At 36.2% G+C, this 22,040-nt stretch overlaps 3 protein-coding genes across 3 annotated transcripts; 1 reads left to right on the forward strand and 2 right to left on the reverse strand.

Annotated features, from left to right (window-relative positions):
* Positions 1-3,723: 3,723 nt before the first annotated feature.
* Positions 3,724-6,605, reverse strand: LOC149487428 (uncharacterized). Its single transcript, XM_089695807.1, has 2 exons — positions 6,228-6,605; positions 3,724-4,423 (listed from the first exon to the last, which is right to left on the reverse strand). Exons 1-2 carry the CDS (start codon positions 6,603-6,605, stop codon positions 3,779-3,781), a joined length of 1,023 nt encoding a protein of 340 aa, XP_089551933.1. The 3' UTR covers positions 3,724-3,778.
* A 644-nt stretch (positions 6,606-7,249) lies between these two features.
* OstDelta (oligosaccharide transferase delta subunit) lies at positions 7,250-13,542 on the forward strand. Its single transcript, XM_089695998.1, has 10 exons — positions 7,250-7,402; positions 7,744-7,922; positions 8,015-8,283; positions 8,878-9,039; positions 9,745-9,892; positions 10,284-10,720; positions 11,238-11,385; positions 11,979-12,123; positions 12,574-12,804; positions 13,165-13,542. Exons 1-10 carry the CDS (start codon positions 7,390-7,392, stop codon positions 13,302-13,304), a joined length of 1,872 nt encoding a protein of 623 aa, XP_089552124.1. The 5' UTR covers positions 7,250-7,389; the 3' UTR covers positions 13,305-13,542.
* A 1,434-nt stretch (positions 13,543-14,976) lies between these two features.
* RnrS (ribonucleoside-diphosphate reductase subunit M2) lies at positions 14,977-21,237 on the reverse strand. Its single transcript, XM_089695970.1, has 6 exons — positions 21,051-21,237; positions 20,754-20,978; positions 20,350-20,585; positions 19,819-20,047; positions 16,519-16,737; positions 14,977-15,449 (listed from the first exon to the last, which is right to left on the reverse strand). The coding sequence occupies exons 1-6, from the start codon at positions 21,108-21,110 to the stop codon at positions 15,297-15,299; spliced, it is 1,122 nt and encodes a 373-aa protein (XP_089552096.1). The 5' UTR covers positions 21,111-21,237; the 3' UTR covers positions 14,977-15,296.
* Between the last annotated feature and the right edge of the window lie 803 nt (positions 21,238-22,040).

The raw sequence follows: 22,040 nt of genomic DNA on the forward strand, positions 1-22,040 counted from the left end.
GTGGCCGGCGTAAATATTCAAATAGGTAGCGAGGAGCGAAGCGACGAGCAGCGGCGGCCTTACGCATTGCGAGGCTCCGGGCGGCAGGCCCTTTGCGAGGCCCTTTGCTCTTTGTGAAATGTATGTGATGCGAAAGTAGGTCTGGTTGTTTGGTTTAGGTATTTGTCATGTTTGAGGAGAAATGATAAAGTTATACAAATGAATAAAATTTGAGTTTTAAAATATTTATATATTTATACATAGAAAGATTTACCAAATTAACAAATACAGAGATTGATATTTGCGGCTTTTCCTAAGGCTAAAATCTTTAATTAAAGCACAATAATCCAACGAATGAGCTACGTCATTTTCGATTGAAAGAATAGCAAGGGCAAAAAGCCGATCTTGTGTCATCGAATTCCTCAAATATGTTTTAATAATTTTAAGCCTCGAAAAACTCCTTTCAGCAGACGCAACTGTCACAGGTGTGGTGGCAATAATTCTCAGGACTATTTCGATAGTGGGGTAAACTTCAGTTAATTTGTTTTCTATTATGTATTTCAGCACCGAGATAATATCGTCGTTTCCTTCATACACACGCATGAACATACTCAGTACACGCACACATTTTCATTTTTTTAAATTTGCTTGGGTGGGTTGTTGCTTGTTGCGCGAGGCCCCTGCAAGAGCGAGGCCCCGGGCGATTGCCCCGTTCGCCACCCCCTAAGGCCGCCGCTGGCGACGAGCATCTTAGGTTAACTTTTGAACTACCGTACGAGCCGAGCGAGCGAAGCGAGCGAGTTGCAGCAGCGGCCGGTGTAAATATTTAAATAGGTAGCGAGGAGCGAAGCGACGAGCATCTTAGGTTAACTTTTGAACTACCGCACGAGCCAAGCGAGCGAAGCGAGCGAGTCGCGGCAGTGGCCGGCGTAAATATTCAAATAGGTAGCGAGGAGCGAAGCGACGAGCATCTTAGGTTAACTTTTGAACTACCGCACGAGCCGAGCGAGCGAAGCGAGCGAGTTGCAGCAGCAGCCGGTGTAAATATGTAAATAGGTAGCGAGGAGCGAAGCGACGAGCATCTTAGGTTAACTTTTGAACTACCGCACGAGCCGAGCGAGCGAAGCGAGCGAGTTGCAGCAGCGGCCGGTGTAAATATTTAAGTAGGTAGCGACGAGCGTGTGACTAACGTATTTCTTTAATATTGTATATAGTAAATTATTTTTTGAAAAATAAGGACATAAAGAAGTTTCACTTCTTACGTGTGTACTCTAGTACACGCACACATTTTTTTATTTTATTCAATGACTGGATAGATTTACAAGGATAGCGTCCCAACAATTTACATTCATTTAACCAATAGACCGGGAGATACTGACAGAAAATTTCGAGTCATTTGTATCAGGATGGCAGTTCTACAGGGGTCTTAGTACGCAATGACAAAAAGAAAAACGATGGTGTGAACACTGGTACCGGGGGCTTAGTCGCGTGGGCGTTAGTCGAACTCGTCGGAAAAATAGCAAAGTCAAACGATTTGTAACACAAAAATTTTAGAATTTACCGATAGCCCATAAAAAAGAAGTAGGCGGTAGTGTCATGCCATACTTTTCCGGTGTGACTTACAGCGCGCCATACCGACGCGAATGTGTTGATTTAAAAAAAACAATTCAACCATTTGTACCAGGCTAACTTTTGCACAGGTAACCATCGTCGTGCAGCCATTTACGAAAATCGCCATGCCATACTTTTCGGACGATTCCAAATGGTCGCCATACCGCCGAAAATCTGCAAATTTTTTTTTTCGCCGAACCATTTGTAACACCCTAAATTTTTTTTTCAACAACTCCTGAATGATTATAAATAGAAGTGTGATAATGCCATACCTGTGGGAGGTGGCGAATGTGTATAGGATTTTTTTTTTTTGTAAGATTTTATTCGTATTTTGAACGATTAGTAACAGTATGGAACTAATTTTTCCTGTAAGTTTGAGGTTCAACGAATATAAATACAAAATTTCAAAGATCTAGGTGGTGGAAATCTTCACTTATAACCAGATGTTTATTTTGTATAATATTGTACGGCTACTATTACTAATACTAATACTATTGTAAGACGCAATGTCTGGCAACGCAGATATATGACAGATGCTTGTCAAATGAAACGACCAACACAAACATAGCAATAATTGGAGTTCTATGTATTACAATAAGTCTGCCATTGTAGTGTGCCTAAGGGTGGAGACAGTGTTGCCATATCTACCACCTTTTAGGTAGATCTACCTATATCTATCTATATTTTTTTTATTCACATGTATAGCGTTCACGATATTACAGGTGGTTTTGGCACTTTACTATAAGTACGGTGTAATTTTCCCAGAGCATACTTTTTTCAAGTTTCGAAAATTTGAAATGCTATACTGAAACAATTTGGTCCAATTATTTTATTAATTTTTCTTGAGCGCGACAATCTTCCGCCCCATGGTAACATTATGGGATAATAATTTTTAGGTAGAATTCCATCCAAACGAACCGAATACAATGCTGCCATACTGTAACAAATGATTTTATGTCTTGCACCTTGAAAGCCCCTTGAAAAATCAAGTTTTTTGAAGTATGTTGCCCCTTTTTCCCTCTATTAAAAGTATGGCAAATATAATAATGGTCACATTGCATCATATACTTTCCAAAAATCCAAATGCCATACTGGTACAAATCGCCAATTCTTTTCATTTTTTTTTTACGTCTTGGCTTAAGTCTTACAATCGTCCGCCCCATGTTTGCAATCTGCGATATTTTTTTTTAGGTAGAATTGTATACAAACAAACAGAATATAATGATCCCATACTGTAAAAAAAATATTTTACGTATTGTACAGTCGTATTTTTGAAACGTGACGAATAAATTAATTTCTCAAGTATGGCAGCACTTTTTCCCCCTACTAGAAGTATGGCAAATATAATAATGATCACATTTTATCAAATACTCTCCAAAAATCCAAATGCAATACTGGCACAAAAAGTTTGGCGAAAAAAAAAATTTTTGCAGATTTTCGGCGGTATGGCGTCCATTTGGAATCGTCCGAAAAGTATGGCATAGCGATTTTCGTAAATGGCTGCACAACGATGGCTACCTGTGCAAAAGTTATGGTGGCCATATACGCTACGAGAAATTGTTACGATCAGACTGTACATTTCGAACGTTGCAGTTTATCGTAACTGGCATACAAGCTATACACGCTACGAGAAATCGTTGCGATCAGACGGTACAAAGCGGCGCCGAGGCACACGTGTCAGTGATGGCTTCGACGGACGACGGTTTAGCAATTATTGGATTAATATTCGCCTTGAAGGAAAAAAAAGTGAAGCGGAAAAATCGTAGCATCTGGTGTAAAGAATGGCTAATGAAAAGAAGAGTTCATTCTCATGTGAATTTGTTGGCCGAATTAAAGCTTTTTCCAAAAGACTGGCATAATTTTCTAAGAATGGATCATGATACGTACTTACATCTACTGAATTTGGTAGCACCAATTATCGAGAAGCAAGACACTATTATGAGAAATGCTATTCCACCCCACGACAGGCTTGTAGCTACTTTGAGGTTTTTATCAACAGGAAGAAATTATGAAGATTTGAAATTCTCTAGCATCATTTCATCTCAAGCCTTGGGTCGCATAATACCGGAAACCTGCGAAGCAATATATAAGGTTCTCCGCAAAGACTATTTTAAGGTAAGAAATAAAAAACTACTAATTACTTAGTATGTAATGTTTATTAATTTATACTTATAATGATGGTTTAACATTAAGTAAAATTAGACAAAAAAGTAGCCGCTGTATTTTGCATTTGTTGGGACTGATCTTGTTGAGAAGTTTGCATTATTGGGGTTTGGAGAATTGACTGCAGGGAGCCTGGATGTGTTTGGTAATCATAATTTGAATTCTGATAAGGTACTGAGCTTGGATTGTTTCCAACAGGGCTGGGAGTATTTGCAGCGGGGCTGGGAACGCTGTAACCATAATTATTAAAACGCACACTGGTTGAATCCATCACTTGGTGTGAAATAGTCAAATTTTCCATCTCTGCCAGAAATAATGTTTCGTTAATTATTTTTTCGGCCAAAATACGTTGATGTTTTGTAAGGTCTCTCAGCTTAGCTGCGACGTTTGCTCCATAAATATCAAATCGATCATTAGTAATTGCAGGCCTTTTGAAATGGTTTTTAACAGTCTGTAAAACTTCATTGGTAAGTTTTTCGTTTTCATACTTTTTTGGCCGACTCCTATTAAACTGACTTTGACTGTGACTCTGTGACTGTGGAGTTGACTGCGTGGCTGGAGGTGATTGTGGAGTTGACTGCGTGGCTGGAGGTGATTGTGGAGTTGACTGCGTGGCTGGAGGTGATTGTGGAGTTGACTGGGCGGCTGGAGATGCTTCACTTTCAATTTCCTGAAACAATTAATATTTTAATTAATTTACAGTTCCCACGCTCGGAAGAAGAATGGAAGGATGTGGCCGAAGTGTTCGAAAAGAGATGGAACTTTCCGCACTGTCTAGGCGCGATGGATGGAAAGCATATAGCAATTTTTCTTCCTGATGGATGTGGCTCAGAGTATTTCAACTATAAAAACCATCATAGCATGGTGTTATTGGCAATCGTTGATGGAAATTATCGATTTATTTTATGTGATTTTGGAACAAATGGAAGAATTTCAGATGGTGGCGTACTCACAAACACTAAGTTTTTTGAAAAACTTGATAATAATCAGTTGTGTATTCCAACCGACACAGTTGTCGCAAATAGCACTAGAAAGTTGCCTTATGTATTTGTGGCTGACGATGCGTTTCCACTTAGAACAGATTTAATTAAGCCATTTAGACAAGCAGACTTGACCACAAATAAAACCAGAATTCTAAATTACCGCGTATCACGAGCAAGGCGCATTGTCGAAAATGCGTTTGGGATCTTGGCATCTCGATTTAGAATTTTTCACACAAAAATTAGTATTGATCCGAAAAGAATAGAGTCTGTCGTGATGGCCAGTTGTGCTTTACATAATTATTTAATGAAGACTTCAGGAAGTTCTTACTGTCAACAAGAATGCTTCGACGTAGAAAATGTTGATGCAGGGTCAATAACGCAAGGATATGATACAATGAATTCAGCGATAGTTAATTTGCAACGAAGAAATCTTGGTAATACTTCGATTGCCGCAAAAAAAGTCAGAGAAGAGTACATGGAATATTTTGCAAGCGAAGGCAGCGTTCCGTGGCAAAATAATTTTATACGTTAACTCTTTGAGAATAAACGATTTGATAAAAAAATTATTTACTTTTATTTATTCTTTATTCATGTAATAATATGGAGCATTCTCAATATGGCCGGATTTACTTATTATACCTATTCACATTATTCACATAACCATAATAGTGCTATTCTACTCTGCTAAAACTTAACCTAAATTATACCGGTATAATCACGCGCTCAAACTATAATAACAATAATATTCACGACGTTCGTTCGCGCAATCGTAACTATCTTCACACTGTAAAGCCAGGCTTTTTTCGCCATACAAATTGCTATAGAATTCTATAGATAGGTATGTAGCTACTTCGACGAAATTTCATACGTTAGAAGAGATAAGCGCAAAGCCCGGTAAAAGCCCACGAGTGCAAGCGAGAAAACTATATGTCACTCAAAACGACACCGCAATGTTTATAATCCATCTAACTTAGATTGTAATCTCAAAATACAAAGTACGACCTTATTTAGATAGCAAAAAGGATGAAATTAAAAAGTTTTGGCGTGAGGCATATATTGTATGTAGGGATGTAACGATACCGATATCAAACAATTCAAAAAACCGCGCCCAATGAACGATGCGGGAGGCCGCCCGCGCGTGCGCACTTTGTTTTTTGAAAAAACTCTACCAATACTAAACTTTTATTAGGAACTGATTGTATGTGTATAACTTAAAGTTTAACTGACTTTGCAAAATAATAATACTAAAATAAATGGTTTTCTTGTTTTTTGATTTGGCATTGTTATTTAAAAGAATACGATTTACAGTTGAGTCTCTGTTAAATGTTGGTAACTTTTATGCATAATTCACTATTTATTTTTCTACCAAGCCATCGATATCGGTATCGGTATCGGTATCACCGATATTTTATTACAAATATCGGTATCGGTATCGTATCGGCAAAATCATGTATCGTTACATCCCTAATTGTATGTATGTATGTAACTTACCTCGTTGTCTGTTGATTCGTCGTCCATATTAGAGCGTGAACGTCTTGGTTCTTCTTGGTCATCCAAAAACAGCAACATAGAGTAATACCATAGTTTTGGTTTATACACTTCTTGGGTTCCTGCTCCTGATTTTTTTGAATCAGCGATCTTCTTACGCTCTTTTTTATAAGTAGAGCGAATGTTGTTTATCTTTTTTACAACAGCATCTTTGTCAGCTCTAGGGTCTACTCTTTTCAATTTTTCAACCAGCTTAGTATATGCTGAACGTTTTAAGTCACGATTGTGGTACTCTTTGCCTTTAATATTCCAGAGACAAGGTTCACTGCGATATAACTCAATAAATTCTTCAAGCCATTCTCGATTAGTTTGAGACGCCATGTCGCGTGCGCACGTCTACCCGAATGTCGATCGACGACAAAACTGAACACGAAAACGGAACGAGCGCATACACGTTTCGATCAGTCGGCACAGTTCGTCCGATTCCGATAAATCAATTGAAATTTTTGTATTGTTCCGTTCGACTGTACAGTCTCAAAAAATCGTACGAAACTGAACAGTTTTATAACATACATGTAGCGATTTATCGGTACCGTTCGAACTGTACAGTCTGATCGTAACGATTTCTCGTAGCGTATATGGCCACCATTAGCCTGGTACAAATGGTTGAATTTTTTTTTTTTTAATCAACACATTCGCGTCGGTATGGCGGGCTGTAAGTCACACTGGAAAAGTATGGCATGACACTACCGCCTACTTCTTTTTTATGGGCTATCGGTAAATTCTAAAATTTTTGTGTTACAAATCGTTTGACTTTCGCTATTTTTCCGACGAGTTCGACTAACGCCCACGCGACTAAGCCCCCGGTACCAGTGTTCACACCATCGTTTTTCTTTTTGTCATTGCGTACTAAGACCCCTGTAGAACCGCCATCCTGATACAAATGACTCGAAATTTTCTGTCAGTATCTCCCGGTCTACAAGTGAGAATCCGAAAATTTAAGAAATAGCAACATTGAATGCTACGTCGTCGTTTTACGTCAAATTGCGAAGGTGGTACCGGCAGCATTTATTGATATGAAGAGATTTTAAACTAAGATTTATTAGTTATATTGAATAAATAATTAAATAATCAATCAAGCACATTGTGATTCTAATATAAAAATATGGTTTTTAGGGGTAAGTTATCATCACCGCTGTCAAAAAACGCTATTTACATTTTCTCCGGGTTTTGTTTCAATTTGATTTTATTATGTTTAAATGATAAACAACACGTATTTTATAGCAAAACAGTTATGAATCACAATTAAATACTATACTATATAATAATAATAGTTCAACATTATCCAATTGTAAATGTTTTGGGACACGTCATGGTTCTCTAGGCCGGCGCTTATACTAGCTTGTTATATTATCTGAGGTTATTTCTTTTACATTATGTCTAATCTAGCCTATTTCAATAATAATATTTCACTTACGACCTCACCTCGCACCCCATAAGTAATTGTTTACATTTTCAGAATTGTCGGTGTTATTATGCACCATAGTATTATGCAGTGCAATACTACAAGGTACAATCGACGTGAAACGGTTACAAGGTATACTTGAAGAAGGAATAAAAAGCAAAGAATTGAGCTCAGTGTACTATTCCCTTAGAGGTTTGAAAGTACTCAATGCTAAAATTCCTGATATTTGCCAGGTATCTACCATATTATACTTTGTGTTATGAATTTAAAGTATACATTATCAATTCTAAACATATAACTTATAAAACCTTTTTCTTAATTTCAGGATTTGAAATCAGCCCAGTATGATCCTAAGAATATTGAACAAGTTTTCTACCTTACAAATGCTGCTGAACTATCTGGCTGCCAAAACTTCCTCACACCAAATGTGTTGAGTGGAACATCTCAGATATTGGACAAGAAGGATCCCACTCTTGCTGAGTTGTATCATGCAGTTTATTCAATGAAAGTATATAAGAAAGCTACAATTTATGATAAAGAAGATGCACTGAAGAATCTTATTCAATTGTTGAAGAAAGATGACACACCAATAAAGTAAGTAAAATGTTTATTGTTATCAATAATAGTAATAAACTTTTTTAATGTGTGTTGTACATAATAAATATAAACCCTGTCTTCATTGTTTAAACTACGTCACAAAACTTGCATAGATACAGTATCAATGGGTAAATTTTTGTCACCATTTTATTATACTTGGATAATACAATACAAACTGATGCCTACAAGTACCTTAAATATTGTTTGACAATAACATTTAAAATTCATACAATATCCAGAAGTGAAGTATATGAAGTTAATTTATAAATGATATATGCTTTCCTTATACATACTTATAAATATATACTTCGCTTGCTACAACAAGAGCTTGTTAAATTGACAATGAGGTCTTCAATTTTTTTTATTAAATGTTTATCTATACTAATATTATAAAGAGGAAAGGTTTGTATGTATGTATGTATGGTTTTCACGCATTCACTACTGGACCGATTTTGATGAAATTTGGCACAGATAATCTTTAGACACTGAGAAAGAACATAGGCTACCTTTTATTGTGAAATATGTACCACAGGCGAAGCCGGGGCGGACCACTAATATAAAATATTTATAAATTGTACTTCCATCCCTCAGCTATGGCTATGTATTTGCTCTATGTGAACACATGGGATGTGGTGCGTGGACTGCTCAGCATTCTGAGGGCATCCTGCTATCAGCAGACGAGAGTGATGCAAAGAGTCTGCAGTTTGAGGGAGGCCTGCCTGTCACTTCCTTCCTGTTGACTACCATTCTGAGGTAAAGTTTCTCTTTAAAAATTCGTTGTCTGTAAAGTCGGTTTACTGACGATAGTTGAACGTGACAACGTCTTAAGGCCGATTGTGCTTCTTTGTCGCTCGTTCCGCGCTCTCGCTTGCACTTCAAGTCTTACATGGAACGCCTCAGAGCGAGGTAACGCCGCATGAGTCATGTTTTTTCGTGCGTGCAGCCGGCTCTATCGAATTATAAGACGTTGTCAAGGTTGCAATTTACAATGCGGTTTAAAAGAATTCCATGTATAAATGATACTAGATTGACATTAGATTAGATGAACAAACTTTGAAACTGTTTGCTTATGTTAAACTTCTGTTTCTCAATTATAAATTAACTTTACACTGAGTATTATAGAGATGTATTAATAAAAATGTGTGCGTGTACTAGTGTACACATGTAAGAAGTGAAACTTCTTTATGACCTTATTTTTCAAAAAATAATTTGCTATATGCAACTTTACAGAAATACGTCAATCACGCGTGGTAGGGATAAAAACAAGATGGCGCGTAACGGAAAAATGTCACGCGTAACGAAAAAATGTTGCACTACATTTTTTTTCCAACCCCGATATAGAAGTTTCACTTCAACAACCATGATAATATTTGTACAATGAAGTATTATAAATAAATAAATAAATAATAACTACACTCTCATATCCCTTACATACATTACACCTTATACACCCCACAGAACATTCAAATCGCTCAAGAAGTCGTCCCCACTATCTGACGAGCAGAGACACAAGTTTGCAGCGTACCTCTTATCGCGTCGCTCGGCTACTACACCTAGAGCCGCTGCTTTACTGTTGGAAGCTGCGTACGCTATCGCTGATGATCAGGTGTGTGTATTGGATTGTTTTTGAGAATGAATGTGCATATGAATATAAATGTGTTTTCAGGGGTGTAATTTATCATGTTCTGTTTTTGCCATATAATTTAGTTTCTTAAATATAACTATTGTTGTTATTTTATTGTATTATATTCATACAAATTGTTTTATAATTATATTGCATATGATTTTATTGTGTTAAACAACTATAGAACTGACAAGTTATTGTAACTGTTTGGTAGTTCTTCAGTGTTTCACAAATAATTATAGATGAATTAAATGTATATATGTTTTAAACATTGATCATAGCACCGTCATATATTTGCATATATGCTTACTTCTATATATGTTCAAAACAACTCACCCCATATTAGAAATAACCTTATTATTTTTCTCCTCAGCCAACTCCAATCAGCGTCTCTTTCAAAGACAGAAAATATATAACATCAGAAATAGACACGATCGAGTTTTCCGTCACCGATCTGATCGCGAGACCGATCCCCTACCTCAAGCCGGAAGAAGTCGTTGCCCAATCAGGAACAAGACTCGCTGATGACGTAGTTGTTCTATCCAAACAACCGCTCACGCAGAAAGCCAACGATCCAACGACTTTCGTCCTTAACTTGAGCAAGATTAAGACTCAATATGGCATGTACAAGATTTCACTCGCGACTGGGTCTAAATCGGCGAACTTTGTGGTAGCGGTTTTGGGAGAAATTCAAGTGAATAGTTTGGAAGTTGGTATTGGTGATGTAGATGGCACAACTAGCCCGAAATTGACAACACTGACATACCCCAATAAGTTGACAGATGTACTGCAGGCTGATCATTTGCAGAAGTGAGTTGAGTTTATGTTGTACAAATTTAGCCATATAAAATCTCTCTATGTTATTTGATTGAGTGCTACTCAAGAATCTGTTCAATTTGTTAAAATATTATAGTTTATCATCATCTATGTATCATAATTCCTGTATTCACTATAAATATATTAAGAAAAGTAAAACATGCTTTAATAAAATAAAATCATGAAATTAATTTACTGTTTCTGATAAGAATGAATAGAACCTTAGATAGGTTCTATTTAAAGTGGGTTAAATCGAGTCTATAATATAATCTATACTAATATTATAAAGCTGAAGAGTTTGTCTGTTTGTTTGTTTGAACGCGCTAATCTCGGGAACTACTGGTCCGATTTGAAAAATTCTTTCGGTGTTAGATAGCCCATTTATCGAGGAAGGCTATAGGATATATATCATCACGCCAAGACCGACAGGAGCGGAACAATGCGGGTGAAACCGCGGGGAACAGCTAGTGTAAAATATAAATAAAATGTTTAAAATGTGTATTACCTACAGGGTGTCGCTCAAGTTCACGGTAAAGGACAAGTGGAGTAAGGCAGTGGTGGTGCAGCAAGCGTTCGTGAGAATCGCTCCAATTGATGACACCACTGAGGCGCTGTTTGTAGCAGAGCCTGATAATGCTAAGGCGTACAAGGTGGATTTGGTAAGTGTATTGTGTGCAAATTATTTTATTTGATTAAAAATTTTCAAATTAAGTTTAAATTTAAAATATTTTTGAAACTAATAAATTTCGGCTAGGTAATGTTTACTTTTTTAATTTTTTACTCCAATGCACTATACTTTGACCCCTTTAAAACAATTTCACATAAATAAAGTTACCCTGTATATATACACTGTAAAATTGTAAAACCAAGTTGGATTACAGAGATTATCTGTTGATATTTGATCCATTTAACATACTCCATACAATTAATGGACTATTTTTCAATTTCCCATTATAGAACGTGGGTTCAATGGCTAAACACGTGGGCGGGAGATCAGGCGTGTACGCAGTGTATATGTCGTGGCCATATCGTAGATTTGCTCATTTCATGAAATGGCCAATTTAGTTTGGCCAGATCGTTAAATCGACAACGTTTCACGATTTGGTCATGCACATTTGGCCAGATCGTAAAAAATATCTTAGAGAGTCCATAAAACATTAAAAATTATTTAACTATTTAACGGTTTATTTATCATTTATAAATAAATAAATAAACCGTTAAATAATAATTATTTCTCGGTCTTTCATTATAGAATGTGGGTTCTATCGCCAAACACGTGGGCGGTGTGTCGGGCTCGTACGCAGTGAGCGTGCTGGTGGGCGACAGTGCGGCCGCCGCACCGCTGCGGTGGGACGTCGGCACCGTTGCGTTCAACTTCGGCAAGGACTCCGCTGTGGGTGAGTGGCTATGACGTGTACAATATAAATATACATATATTGTAATCGAATTCTCTACATTATTTTGTTAGGAATGCTAAATGAGACTGGGTAAAATATTAGTTTGAACTAATAATAGTATAAAAATACCTAATGCTATTTTATATAGCTGCTACTAGCTAATATTAATGTCGTCAGCTGTTGTTAACAAATCACAACCAGTTACAAAGATTATTATTAAAAAGTGAGGGTAGTTGGGTGACATAGGTATCACACCGCAAGTAATTACTCCGTACTAGGTACAATTCTGATTGCGGGATTTAATACGCAATAATAAAAAGAGCGTGTGTGCCGAGCAAACGTGCCAAGATCTATTTCCTTGAAATTTTCCAAAAAGTTTCACATCATACCTCGCGCGAAAAATATCGCTGTGTGGACAAGCCCTTATACAACTGTTTTTTATTTTTCTAGCGGTAGAGCGCACGGCCGGTCCCCCCGCCCCGCCCCGCGCGGCGCTCCCCGAGCTGGCGCACACGTTCCGCGCGCCAGACGCGCGCCCGCCGCGGCTCGTGTCGGACGTGTTCGCGGCCGCGTGCGCCGCGCCGCTGCTGCTGCTGCTCGTGCTGTGGGCCCGGCTCGGACTCAACTTTGGCAACTTCCCCGTGACGCCCGCGGCGCTCGTGTTCCATTTGGCGTTGGGAGGTGTGTATTATGAGCTGCCACTTGTTAAACACGTGGTATTTGATAAAGTAACCATTTATCATAATCAGGTCCGATATAAAATATATGTATGCCAAATATAGTAGTTTTAGATGCAGCTTTTGATTATTACAGAAGACTATAAATTCAATTTTTCTCAACTTTTTATGTAGGTTCATGAACTAAATATATTTCCTAAGTTACTTTTAGCCCAACATTTATCTTCATTATTTTCCACCCACCATGAGTCGCTTAATGCAGTAAAAATACCAAATATGCTTAACAGATTGCATAATATGTTTGACAAATCTAAAGAAAATACATTCATGTACCCGAAGACTAAACAAAAACATGTTCTTTCAGCATCTCTCGGCCTATACGCGCTGTTCTGGCTGCAACTGTCGATGTTCGCGACACTCCGCTACCTGCTGCCGCTGGGCGCGCTCACGTTCCTGTCGGGCCACCGCCTGCTGCGCCGGCTCGCTGACAAGAAGCGAGTGTAGTGTACATGTAGCTTAATAAATTATACATTGTCTATGGTGTTTTAATCTGTGGATTCCTTTTTTTTTTTAGAGCAATCGTTTAGCGTGCTATGACTGATCTCGTATGTGAGATAGTTGTTTTGTTTCCAAGTAATTTGTTCAGTCAGTTTTATGAAATAAAAATTGTGAAACACACCTTTTTATATTTTATAGCTGTTTAATGTTTTCACACTTCCCACGTTCTCTTTGATACATGAGCATTAGAGCGTAAACGCACTATGCGGGTAGCCGCATTGCGGGTAGCCGTCCGGCTGACCGCAATCACAATTATGTACGTAATATTCATTTCTATGCGCACTGTGCGGTCTGCGGTAGCCGCATCGCAGTGCGCATAGAAATGAATATTACGTACATAATTGTGATTGCGGTCAGCCGGACGGCTACCCGCAATGCGGCTACCCGCATAGTGCGTATACGCTCTTAGACTTGTCATTAGACTATTTTAAAACTGCCGATAAAATGCAGTATGATTTATTTATAAAAGTTAAGTAATAAATACACGTTGATCAATATTTACAGGTTTACATAATTTTCAACCAAAACTTTAGGTAATTTTGAAAACCGTTAATTTTTATTAGTAGGTTCATTGTTTTTTTTTTTTGTAAAAATAAAATTACGGGATTTGAAAAATTATTTCGCCGAGTAAGCCAATTCAACCCCGAACATATTATAATTGGAAACATTTTTAATTATTTAGTAGAAGCTAAGCAGTAGCAGTACATATCTGCAAAGCAGTCCTAATTTCGTCAATCAGATCGAATTCATTTTATCAGGAATTGGTCATAAAATCTGCTGGCTCAGAAATGACAAATTAGATCAATATCTCTAAATAATTAATGCAATTTTCCTTGTACGCTGCGTTGGAGGCGATTGGCACACTGCCCTTGATAACGCAGCATATTGCGTGTCAACGCGCGCACGCATCTGCTTCATCGTGCGGATCTTAGCATACGCACTCAAGCGTTTCATGTCAATTCGCCGTTCGTTATTATCGCTAATTTTCAAAATGATGCACTACACTGCCCGCAGGTATGGCAATTGCCCAATTGGCACAACCAGTTCCGACTTGATGTTTCAGACAGAAATGGATTGTTGACTGTTTTATGAATTTGGGTGCATCGCGCGTTTATGAACCTTCTGAATTTTATGGACTATGCGCGTTTTCTATACACATTATGGTAAATGTTAAAAATACTTATGTTATGACGATTCGAAAGTGCTACTAAATAGTAGTCTAATTGAATAAATGAATGTTTGAGTTGAGGTCAGTTGAGAATTACATAGCATTCCAATGATACCAGCAGTCGCTCGACACTAAGTTTAGATTTCAAGTTCATTAGTTTATATAATGTATATCCCTTCAAATTTTAAATAGTTATTTAAATAACTACAAGAGCCAGGACTCAGGGCCGATTCACATGAAATTTGGTATGTATTAATAGTTTCGGAGATCCTAAAAAGATAGGTACTTTTATTGGAAAAAAATTCCATGAGAACGATAAATAAGCGGGTGAAATATTACAAGTAGCTTAGAGCTTAAGAGAAAATTGAGATAGAGTTTTGAAAATTCTTTTAACATACTTTTTCCGGTACAATCGGAAACATTGTGGCTGGTTTAAAAAAAATAACAGTGTTATTGTGTAATATTTTTATTAAAAATCCATATTACAATATATCACAAAATCATTAGTCAAACTTCATAACATTCTCTTTCCTTAAAAATTAAACTAACACAATCACTTCAAAGCACTGTTTGAGATACGATTTGTCTTACAATCTATGTTCTTAATAATATATTAAGTAGGTACACAATTACTTAAGTCTATAGTTTAAGTCAATATAAATATACATCTAAGCTTATATTATTGATTCGTGCTATACCAGATCGACTGGTAATTTCTGCGAAAGGAATAACTTGTCTCTAATACTGTACTAGATCTTATAAAGATCGCATCAAAATTCAGCGTCTAATGTAAAGACATTGTCCATAGGGTTGGCCATGACTCCCCATTTCTGGTACTCGCCGACTTTTTTCTCAAAGAAGTTTGTCTTGCCTTCCAACGAGATGAGGTTCATGAAGTCAAATGGATTCTTTGTGTTGTAATGCTGCAAAATATTAAAATTGTTAGAATAAACTTCTTTGCAAATTTGAACCAAGTTAAAAAATGAATTTACAATATTCATAGTTTTTTATATGTATAGTGTATACCAAATGAAGTGTGCAGAATTTTTTAAGTGTAACCTCTTTAGGCGAGTTGAGAGTAAAATATCAAGGTCGCGTCATGGCAATACCGTCACGTCATGGAGTAGGGCTATGATTTTGGTCTTGCCAAAGAAGTTTCACTTCTTACACGTGTGCTCAACACACACTGTTTTTTAAGATTGATTTTGAGGGTTAAAAGCGCGTATATTGCAGAATAATTTAGAAATGATTAATCAGGAAAATGTGCCATCACGTGCATAGAGCGCGTAGCCTTGAACTCAACACATGAATGAACATGTGCTTGCGCGTACCTATTTATTTTATTGCAATGTCAATACTTATGGCCTTACTATTAAAATTGAACCTGATGAAAGCTTTAGCTTTGGGTAATCAGAGAAATCATCAAGAGGTTAAACCACTCTTATTTCAATAATATATCAATAATTAAATATTTCAGGAAATTTTTCAAACAGCACAATCTGATCCCTTACTAGCTTCCGCTTGTGTTATGGAAAACAATGGCTGATAAACATACATCCTACTAATATTATAAATGCGAAAATTTTTGAGGATGGATGTATGTGTATGTATGTTTGTTAATCTTTCACGCAAATACCGATTACAATGAAATTTCGCACGCAAATAGAGGGTAACTTGGATTAACACATAGGATAGGTTTTATCCCGGAAATCCCACAAGAACGGGAACTATGCGGGTTTTTCTTTGAAAATGCAACACATAATTTTAAATAAATACTTATATAAATAATAACTAGCTGTTTCCCGCGGTTTCACACGCAGTGCTCCGCTCATGTTGGTCTTAGCGTGATGTTATATAGCCTTCCTCGATAAATGGGCTATCTAACACCGCAAGATTTTTTCAAATCGGACCAGTAGTTCCCGAGATTAGCGCATTCAAACAAACAAACAAACTCTTCAGCTTTATAATATTAGTATAGATTATGATAGTTACCTTCTCTCCAATAAGTTCCACCAATAGTCTATCAGCCACAAACTCGATATACTGCGACATCAGCTCACAGTTCATTCCCAGTAGACGCACAGGTAACGCATCTGTGAGGAACTCCTGTTCTATAGACACCGCTTCACATACTATGTGTAACACTCGTTCTCTAGTGGGCTTCTGTACTAGGTGCTTGAACATGAGACACGCGAAGTCTGTGTGGAGGCCCTGAGGAAATAAAGATTATTTAAGTGGAAATAAGTGAAGTCCCATGTCCCCTATTGGGGTAAGGGGCAGATGCATTATACATCTGTTTCACTGATCGTCTGTTTCACTGATCGATTTTCTTTTAGGGACAAGTAGGTGATCAGCCTTCTGTGTCCTACCAGACCGAGACATTTTTTTTTTCTTCATCTCCACCGGGAATCGAACCCAGGACCCCTCGGTGCTACGCTCACGCGTCAACGTCAACGTTACGCGGTTAGTGGAAATAAGTATCTTGTAAAGACCTAGTTAGGGGAATGTTAAATTCTACTAATCCTACTTATATTTTAAATGCGAAAGTTTGTCCGGATGTTTGTTATTCTTTGACGTAAAAACTACTGAACCGAGTACAATGAAATTAGGTAAGAAGGTAGCTGAAGACTCAGAATATGAATAGGCTAAATAATTGTCCAGGAAATCCCACAGGTACGGGAACTATGGGGGTTTTCTTTGAAAACGCGTGCGAAGCCCTGGCGGGAAAACTAGTTACTTATTATTATATAGGCATTAAAATAAGAATTAATAATCCATGGTGACTAGGTAATTAATTAAAGTTATAAATTTAAAAATCAACATACAGGGGACTATGAATATGTGTGATAAAATACAGAAAAAAGCAGAGTGAGGATTGTTGATGCAAATTATGAGGTGTAATATGGACAGTGTAGGATGTTATTGGTGTTCAATGAAACTGTTTACTGTCTTGCGTCACACTTGAGTATTGCATTGTATCAATTACTTTATATTGATCTGTAATATTGAAACAGGAAAATGCATGATTTGTAAGTCTATCTATTACTATATAATAATTGCTATATCTAAAATAATTTCTAGATGCAAATCCATTTTTAAATTAAATTTGTTTAAGAATGTGACTGCAAAAACGAAGTGTTTTGTAAACATGCAACTGAATTAATCTCTAGATTAAAATGCATAACTATTTTTAATTAACCATAATCATTGAACTACTTCAATGATTGTGGTTAATTAAAAAAATAATAATTGGTAAAACTATGTTATGAAAATTCAAAAATGCTTCAAAAATTGAAAATTTGAAATTGAATTGATTGATTTTTTTTTAATTGAATGAATAAATGTTTAAGTTTATGTATTATGACCAAAAAATAAGATGTAATTTATAGTGAAAATAGGAAATTAATTTGAATTACATTAGATACTGATAACATTATTGATTAACATCACCAGTTTTCATTAAAATTATATGATAAATTGTACATGCATGATAGCATGCAAAGATAAGGGAAATAAGCTAATACCATTATTAAAAATTACACCATGTTTTCTATACGAATATTATAAAGAGGAAAGGTTTGTAATTATGTATGTATGTATGGTTTTCACGCATAAACTACTGGACCGATTTCAAAAATTCTTTCACCATTAGAAAGCTGCATCTTCACTGAGCAACATAGGCTAGGTTTTATCCCGGAAATCCCACGGGAACGGGAACTATGCGGGTTTTTCTTTGAAAACGCGGGCGAGGCCGCAGGCGGAAAGCTAGTTTGTTAATAAGATGTTAGTAGGTACCTACATATAAGTAGTTAAAATGCAGTAAAAACTAAAAATTGATAGCATGTTATACATATTCATAAAAAAACGTTTAAGTAAACAGTTTTTTCACTAACAACTGTAAGCCAGATGTTTATAATTAGTTAGTGAAGCCAGGTGTGACTAACTGTAATACCCCAGCCACACTATGCTACTCGTCCTGCTACTCGTGCTGCTCCTCGTCCTGCTCATCGCGCTGCCGCTCGCCTCGATATTGCCGTCTGGCCACACACTGCTCTACTCGCGCGATTAATCGCGACGCTCTTCACTAGGGATGGGTCGTCGACGTTTTTCATCAACGAGACTAGATAGTTAAATGTCGTTCATCAACTAGTCATTCAACTAATTAAAATCTTCGACTAGTCCATGTGTAAAATAAATAACTATTATTAAATAAATTCTTAAAACAATAAATTCTAATCTCAATAAAACAATTAATAAATATTTATGCTTTCTTACAAAAATTATACTCCCTAAAAAAAGTATTACTAAAAAACTTATTATCGTTTGTTTTTCTAGTTTAAATTCAAAACATTGGTCTTGTAAACCTAAAATATTTTTTTTAAAAAACTTCAAAGAAAAGAATTTATTCTTATCAATAAGACTGTTTAGCCGTTGAATTCAACTAGTGCATTGGTGAGCGATGGACTAGTCGAATCGTTGAGTGTACATAATATAGACGGTTAATTTAACTAGTCCGTTGATTCCATGACGCCCATCCCTAATTCGCACTCGTATTGCCGGTCCTTTGACTCGCGCGCAAAAGCCGACAGCAGTGAGCAGGACGATGAGCACGACGAGTGGCATGACGAGTAACGTGGCCACACTACGTCCCTGCCTACTTCCCTCGTCACTTCCCATACCACTCGTCGAGTCGTGTGGCTGGGGCATAAGGGGGTTGAGGCATACATCCTTTTATGTAAATTATCAAATTTTACAAGTAAATAATTACAAATGTTATACTGGTCATTTGACTAAGTTTTTTAGATCTAATAATTAACAGATAATTTTAATTATTATTTAGTTACATTTTAAAGATATCAAGATAGCACGTATTCTATTGAACTTTGCAACCCTACAATCTATTTAGATGACCTGAATTTAGGAGAGAAGTAGGTTACTTTCAAGAAAATAAATATCAAGACAAAATTGATTCCAAAACATATTCACATCTATTTATAAATTAATTTTGTCCCTATCATAGTACATTTAGAGTTTATGTGTTTTCTAACAATAATGGAATCATTAATACTGACATACAATCCATACTTAATATTATAAATGCGAAAGTAACTCTGTCTGTCTGTCTGTTACTCAATCACGCCTAAACTACTGAACCAATTTGCATGAAATTTGGTATGGAGATATTTTGATACCTGAGAAAGGACATGGGCTACCTTTTATTGCAAAATATGTACCACGGGCGAAGTCGGGGCGGACCACTAGTTATAAATAAATAATATTAATCATACAAACCTCATCTCTAGAGATCAGTTCATTACTGAATGTAAGTCCAGGCATGAGACCTCGCTTTTTCAGCCAGAAGATGGAAGCAAAGCTTCCAGAAAAGAATATACCCTCAACAGCAGCAAATGCAATAATTCTTTCACCAAATGTTGCAGTTTTGCTTCCAATCCACTGCAGTGCCCAGTCTGCCTTCTTTTTTACACAGGGGAGTGTTTCAATTGCATTGAACAAGAAGTCCCTGTTAAATAATAGATAATCACTACATAGTATAAAACAAAGTCGCTTTCTCTGTCCCTATTTCCCTTTGTATGCTTAAATCTTTAAAACTAGGCAACAGATTTTGATGCGGTTTTTTTAATAGATAGTGATTCAAGAGGAAGTATAAAATTTATTAGGTTTTAAACAAAGAGGGCGAAGCCGCGGGCGGTAAGCTAGACTTGAATAAAATGTATTTAAACAAGCTATTTCTTTTATTGATATTTACTAAAACAATTCATGTTTTAGTAAATTAAAAACATTATGAACAAAAACAAATCATACCTTTCCTTTGGGTCTCTGATGTATGTCTCAATGAGAAGTGAATACATTTCAGAATGTACATTTTCCATAGCAATTTGAAAGCCGTAGAAAAATCTGGCCTCTGTCACTTGCACTTCTTGAGAGAAGCGTTCAACGAGATTCTCATTCACAATTCCATCAGACGCAGCAAAAAATGCCAAGACATGTTTTATGAAATGCCTCTCACAGTCCTTTAAACTCTCCCAGTCTGATAAATCCTGTAATATATTTAAATCAATACTAATTCCTAATAATGAAAAAGCAACAAATGGTGTTATATAGTGTTATAAATAAAAAAATCTAAAAAAAATTATCTAGATAGGTACTTATGTTGTTTTTAATTTATTCGTGATGTAAACAGATGTATGAATGATGAAATATCAAACCTTTGATAAATCCACTTCTTCGACTGTCCAGAATGAAGCTTCTGCCTTTTTGTACATCTTCCAGATATCCGGGTACTGAATAGGGAAAATGACGAAACGTCGAGGATTGTCTCGCAGCAGGGGTTCGAGCTGAGGGTCAAACTCAACATTTGACACCTTTTCAACTTCCATTTTCTCTTCAGTCTTATTATTGCTGCGCTCTGATAGAACGTTCTTCACTGGGGACTAAAGATAAATCATGAATAAAGACCTAGTAGTCTTATAAAACTAGGTTAAAACTTTATATTTAAAACCTACCTTGATATGCACGTTGTTTAATCCATTGTTAAGGTTTTCTTTGCCGTCTATGTAAGACATTGTGAAATTTATAAGCTTCAGTTGTTTAAATTAAGAAATATATTAGTTGGAACAGTACAGCTATACTGCATGAGAATCTCCTTGCAAATGCGCGCTATTCCCGACAAGCGGTCGTGAAAACAAACGAGATGACACATTTCATTTAAACAAATTTGGCGGGAACAAAGAAACGTTCAGAATTTTACACGAATTTATGACTTTTGATTTTAATATTGATCAATATAACCGATTATTAAAACAATAAACAATAATATACTAATATTAATAAAAATAACGGTTTATAAAGTAAAAGCCAATTCGCTCAAATATTATTTGAATATAATTTTAATATTTTTATCACTATCAAAAAATATATAGTAGGTAAACGTTTCTGAACTAAGTTTACCATTTCCCATAATCTTTTGCGGTCGTTTACCTTATTTGGCGGGAAATTGTATCTATTGTATCGTTTGTAATAAATGTAAAATATTTTTTAATCATTGCAAAAATTAATGTTCAAAATAGTTTTTTGCATATTGTAAAATAAATTTCGCACATTTATTGGATTCCCTAAAGCGTGATAATGTTATTATTAGTTCCCGCCAATTAATAATATATTTCTATTGGTTATTTGTAAGACCAATCATAAGCATTTAAGTTACTTTTTTATAATCATCGAGCCTAAGAAATACAAGTCTTTTAAGTATATAACACAGAGTATATGTGATCTATAAGTTTCCGTCTAAGGTTTCCGTGTTTCCACCCTTTTCCACCCGTGGTGAGGAAAGTTCCATTGGAATGAGTTGTTTCTTACTTCTGTGGTTGTTTCACCACGGAAAAAATAGCTATAATAAATGTCACTTTTTACAATGCCTGACCTTGTGCCTGACTCTATTGAGAGGTGGATTATAGCGTCAGAGTTAAATGAAAAATACATAAATAATGCAAAAA

The sequence above is a fragment of the Colias philodice genome, chromosome 6 (genome assembly GCF_061535455.1).
Source record: "Colias philodice isolate Cphi_HAF_F1 chromosome 6, ilColPhil1 Martin Lab GWU primary, whole genome shotgun sequence".
Taxonomy (NCBI): Eukaryota; Metazoa; Arthropoda; class Insecta; order Lepidoptera; family Pieridae; genus Colias; species Colias philodice.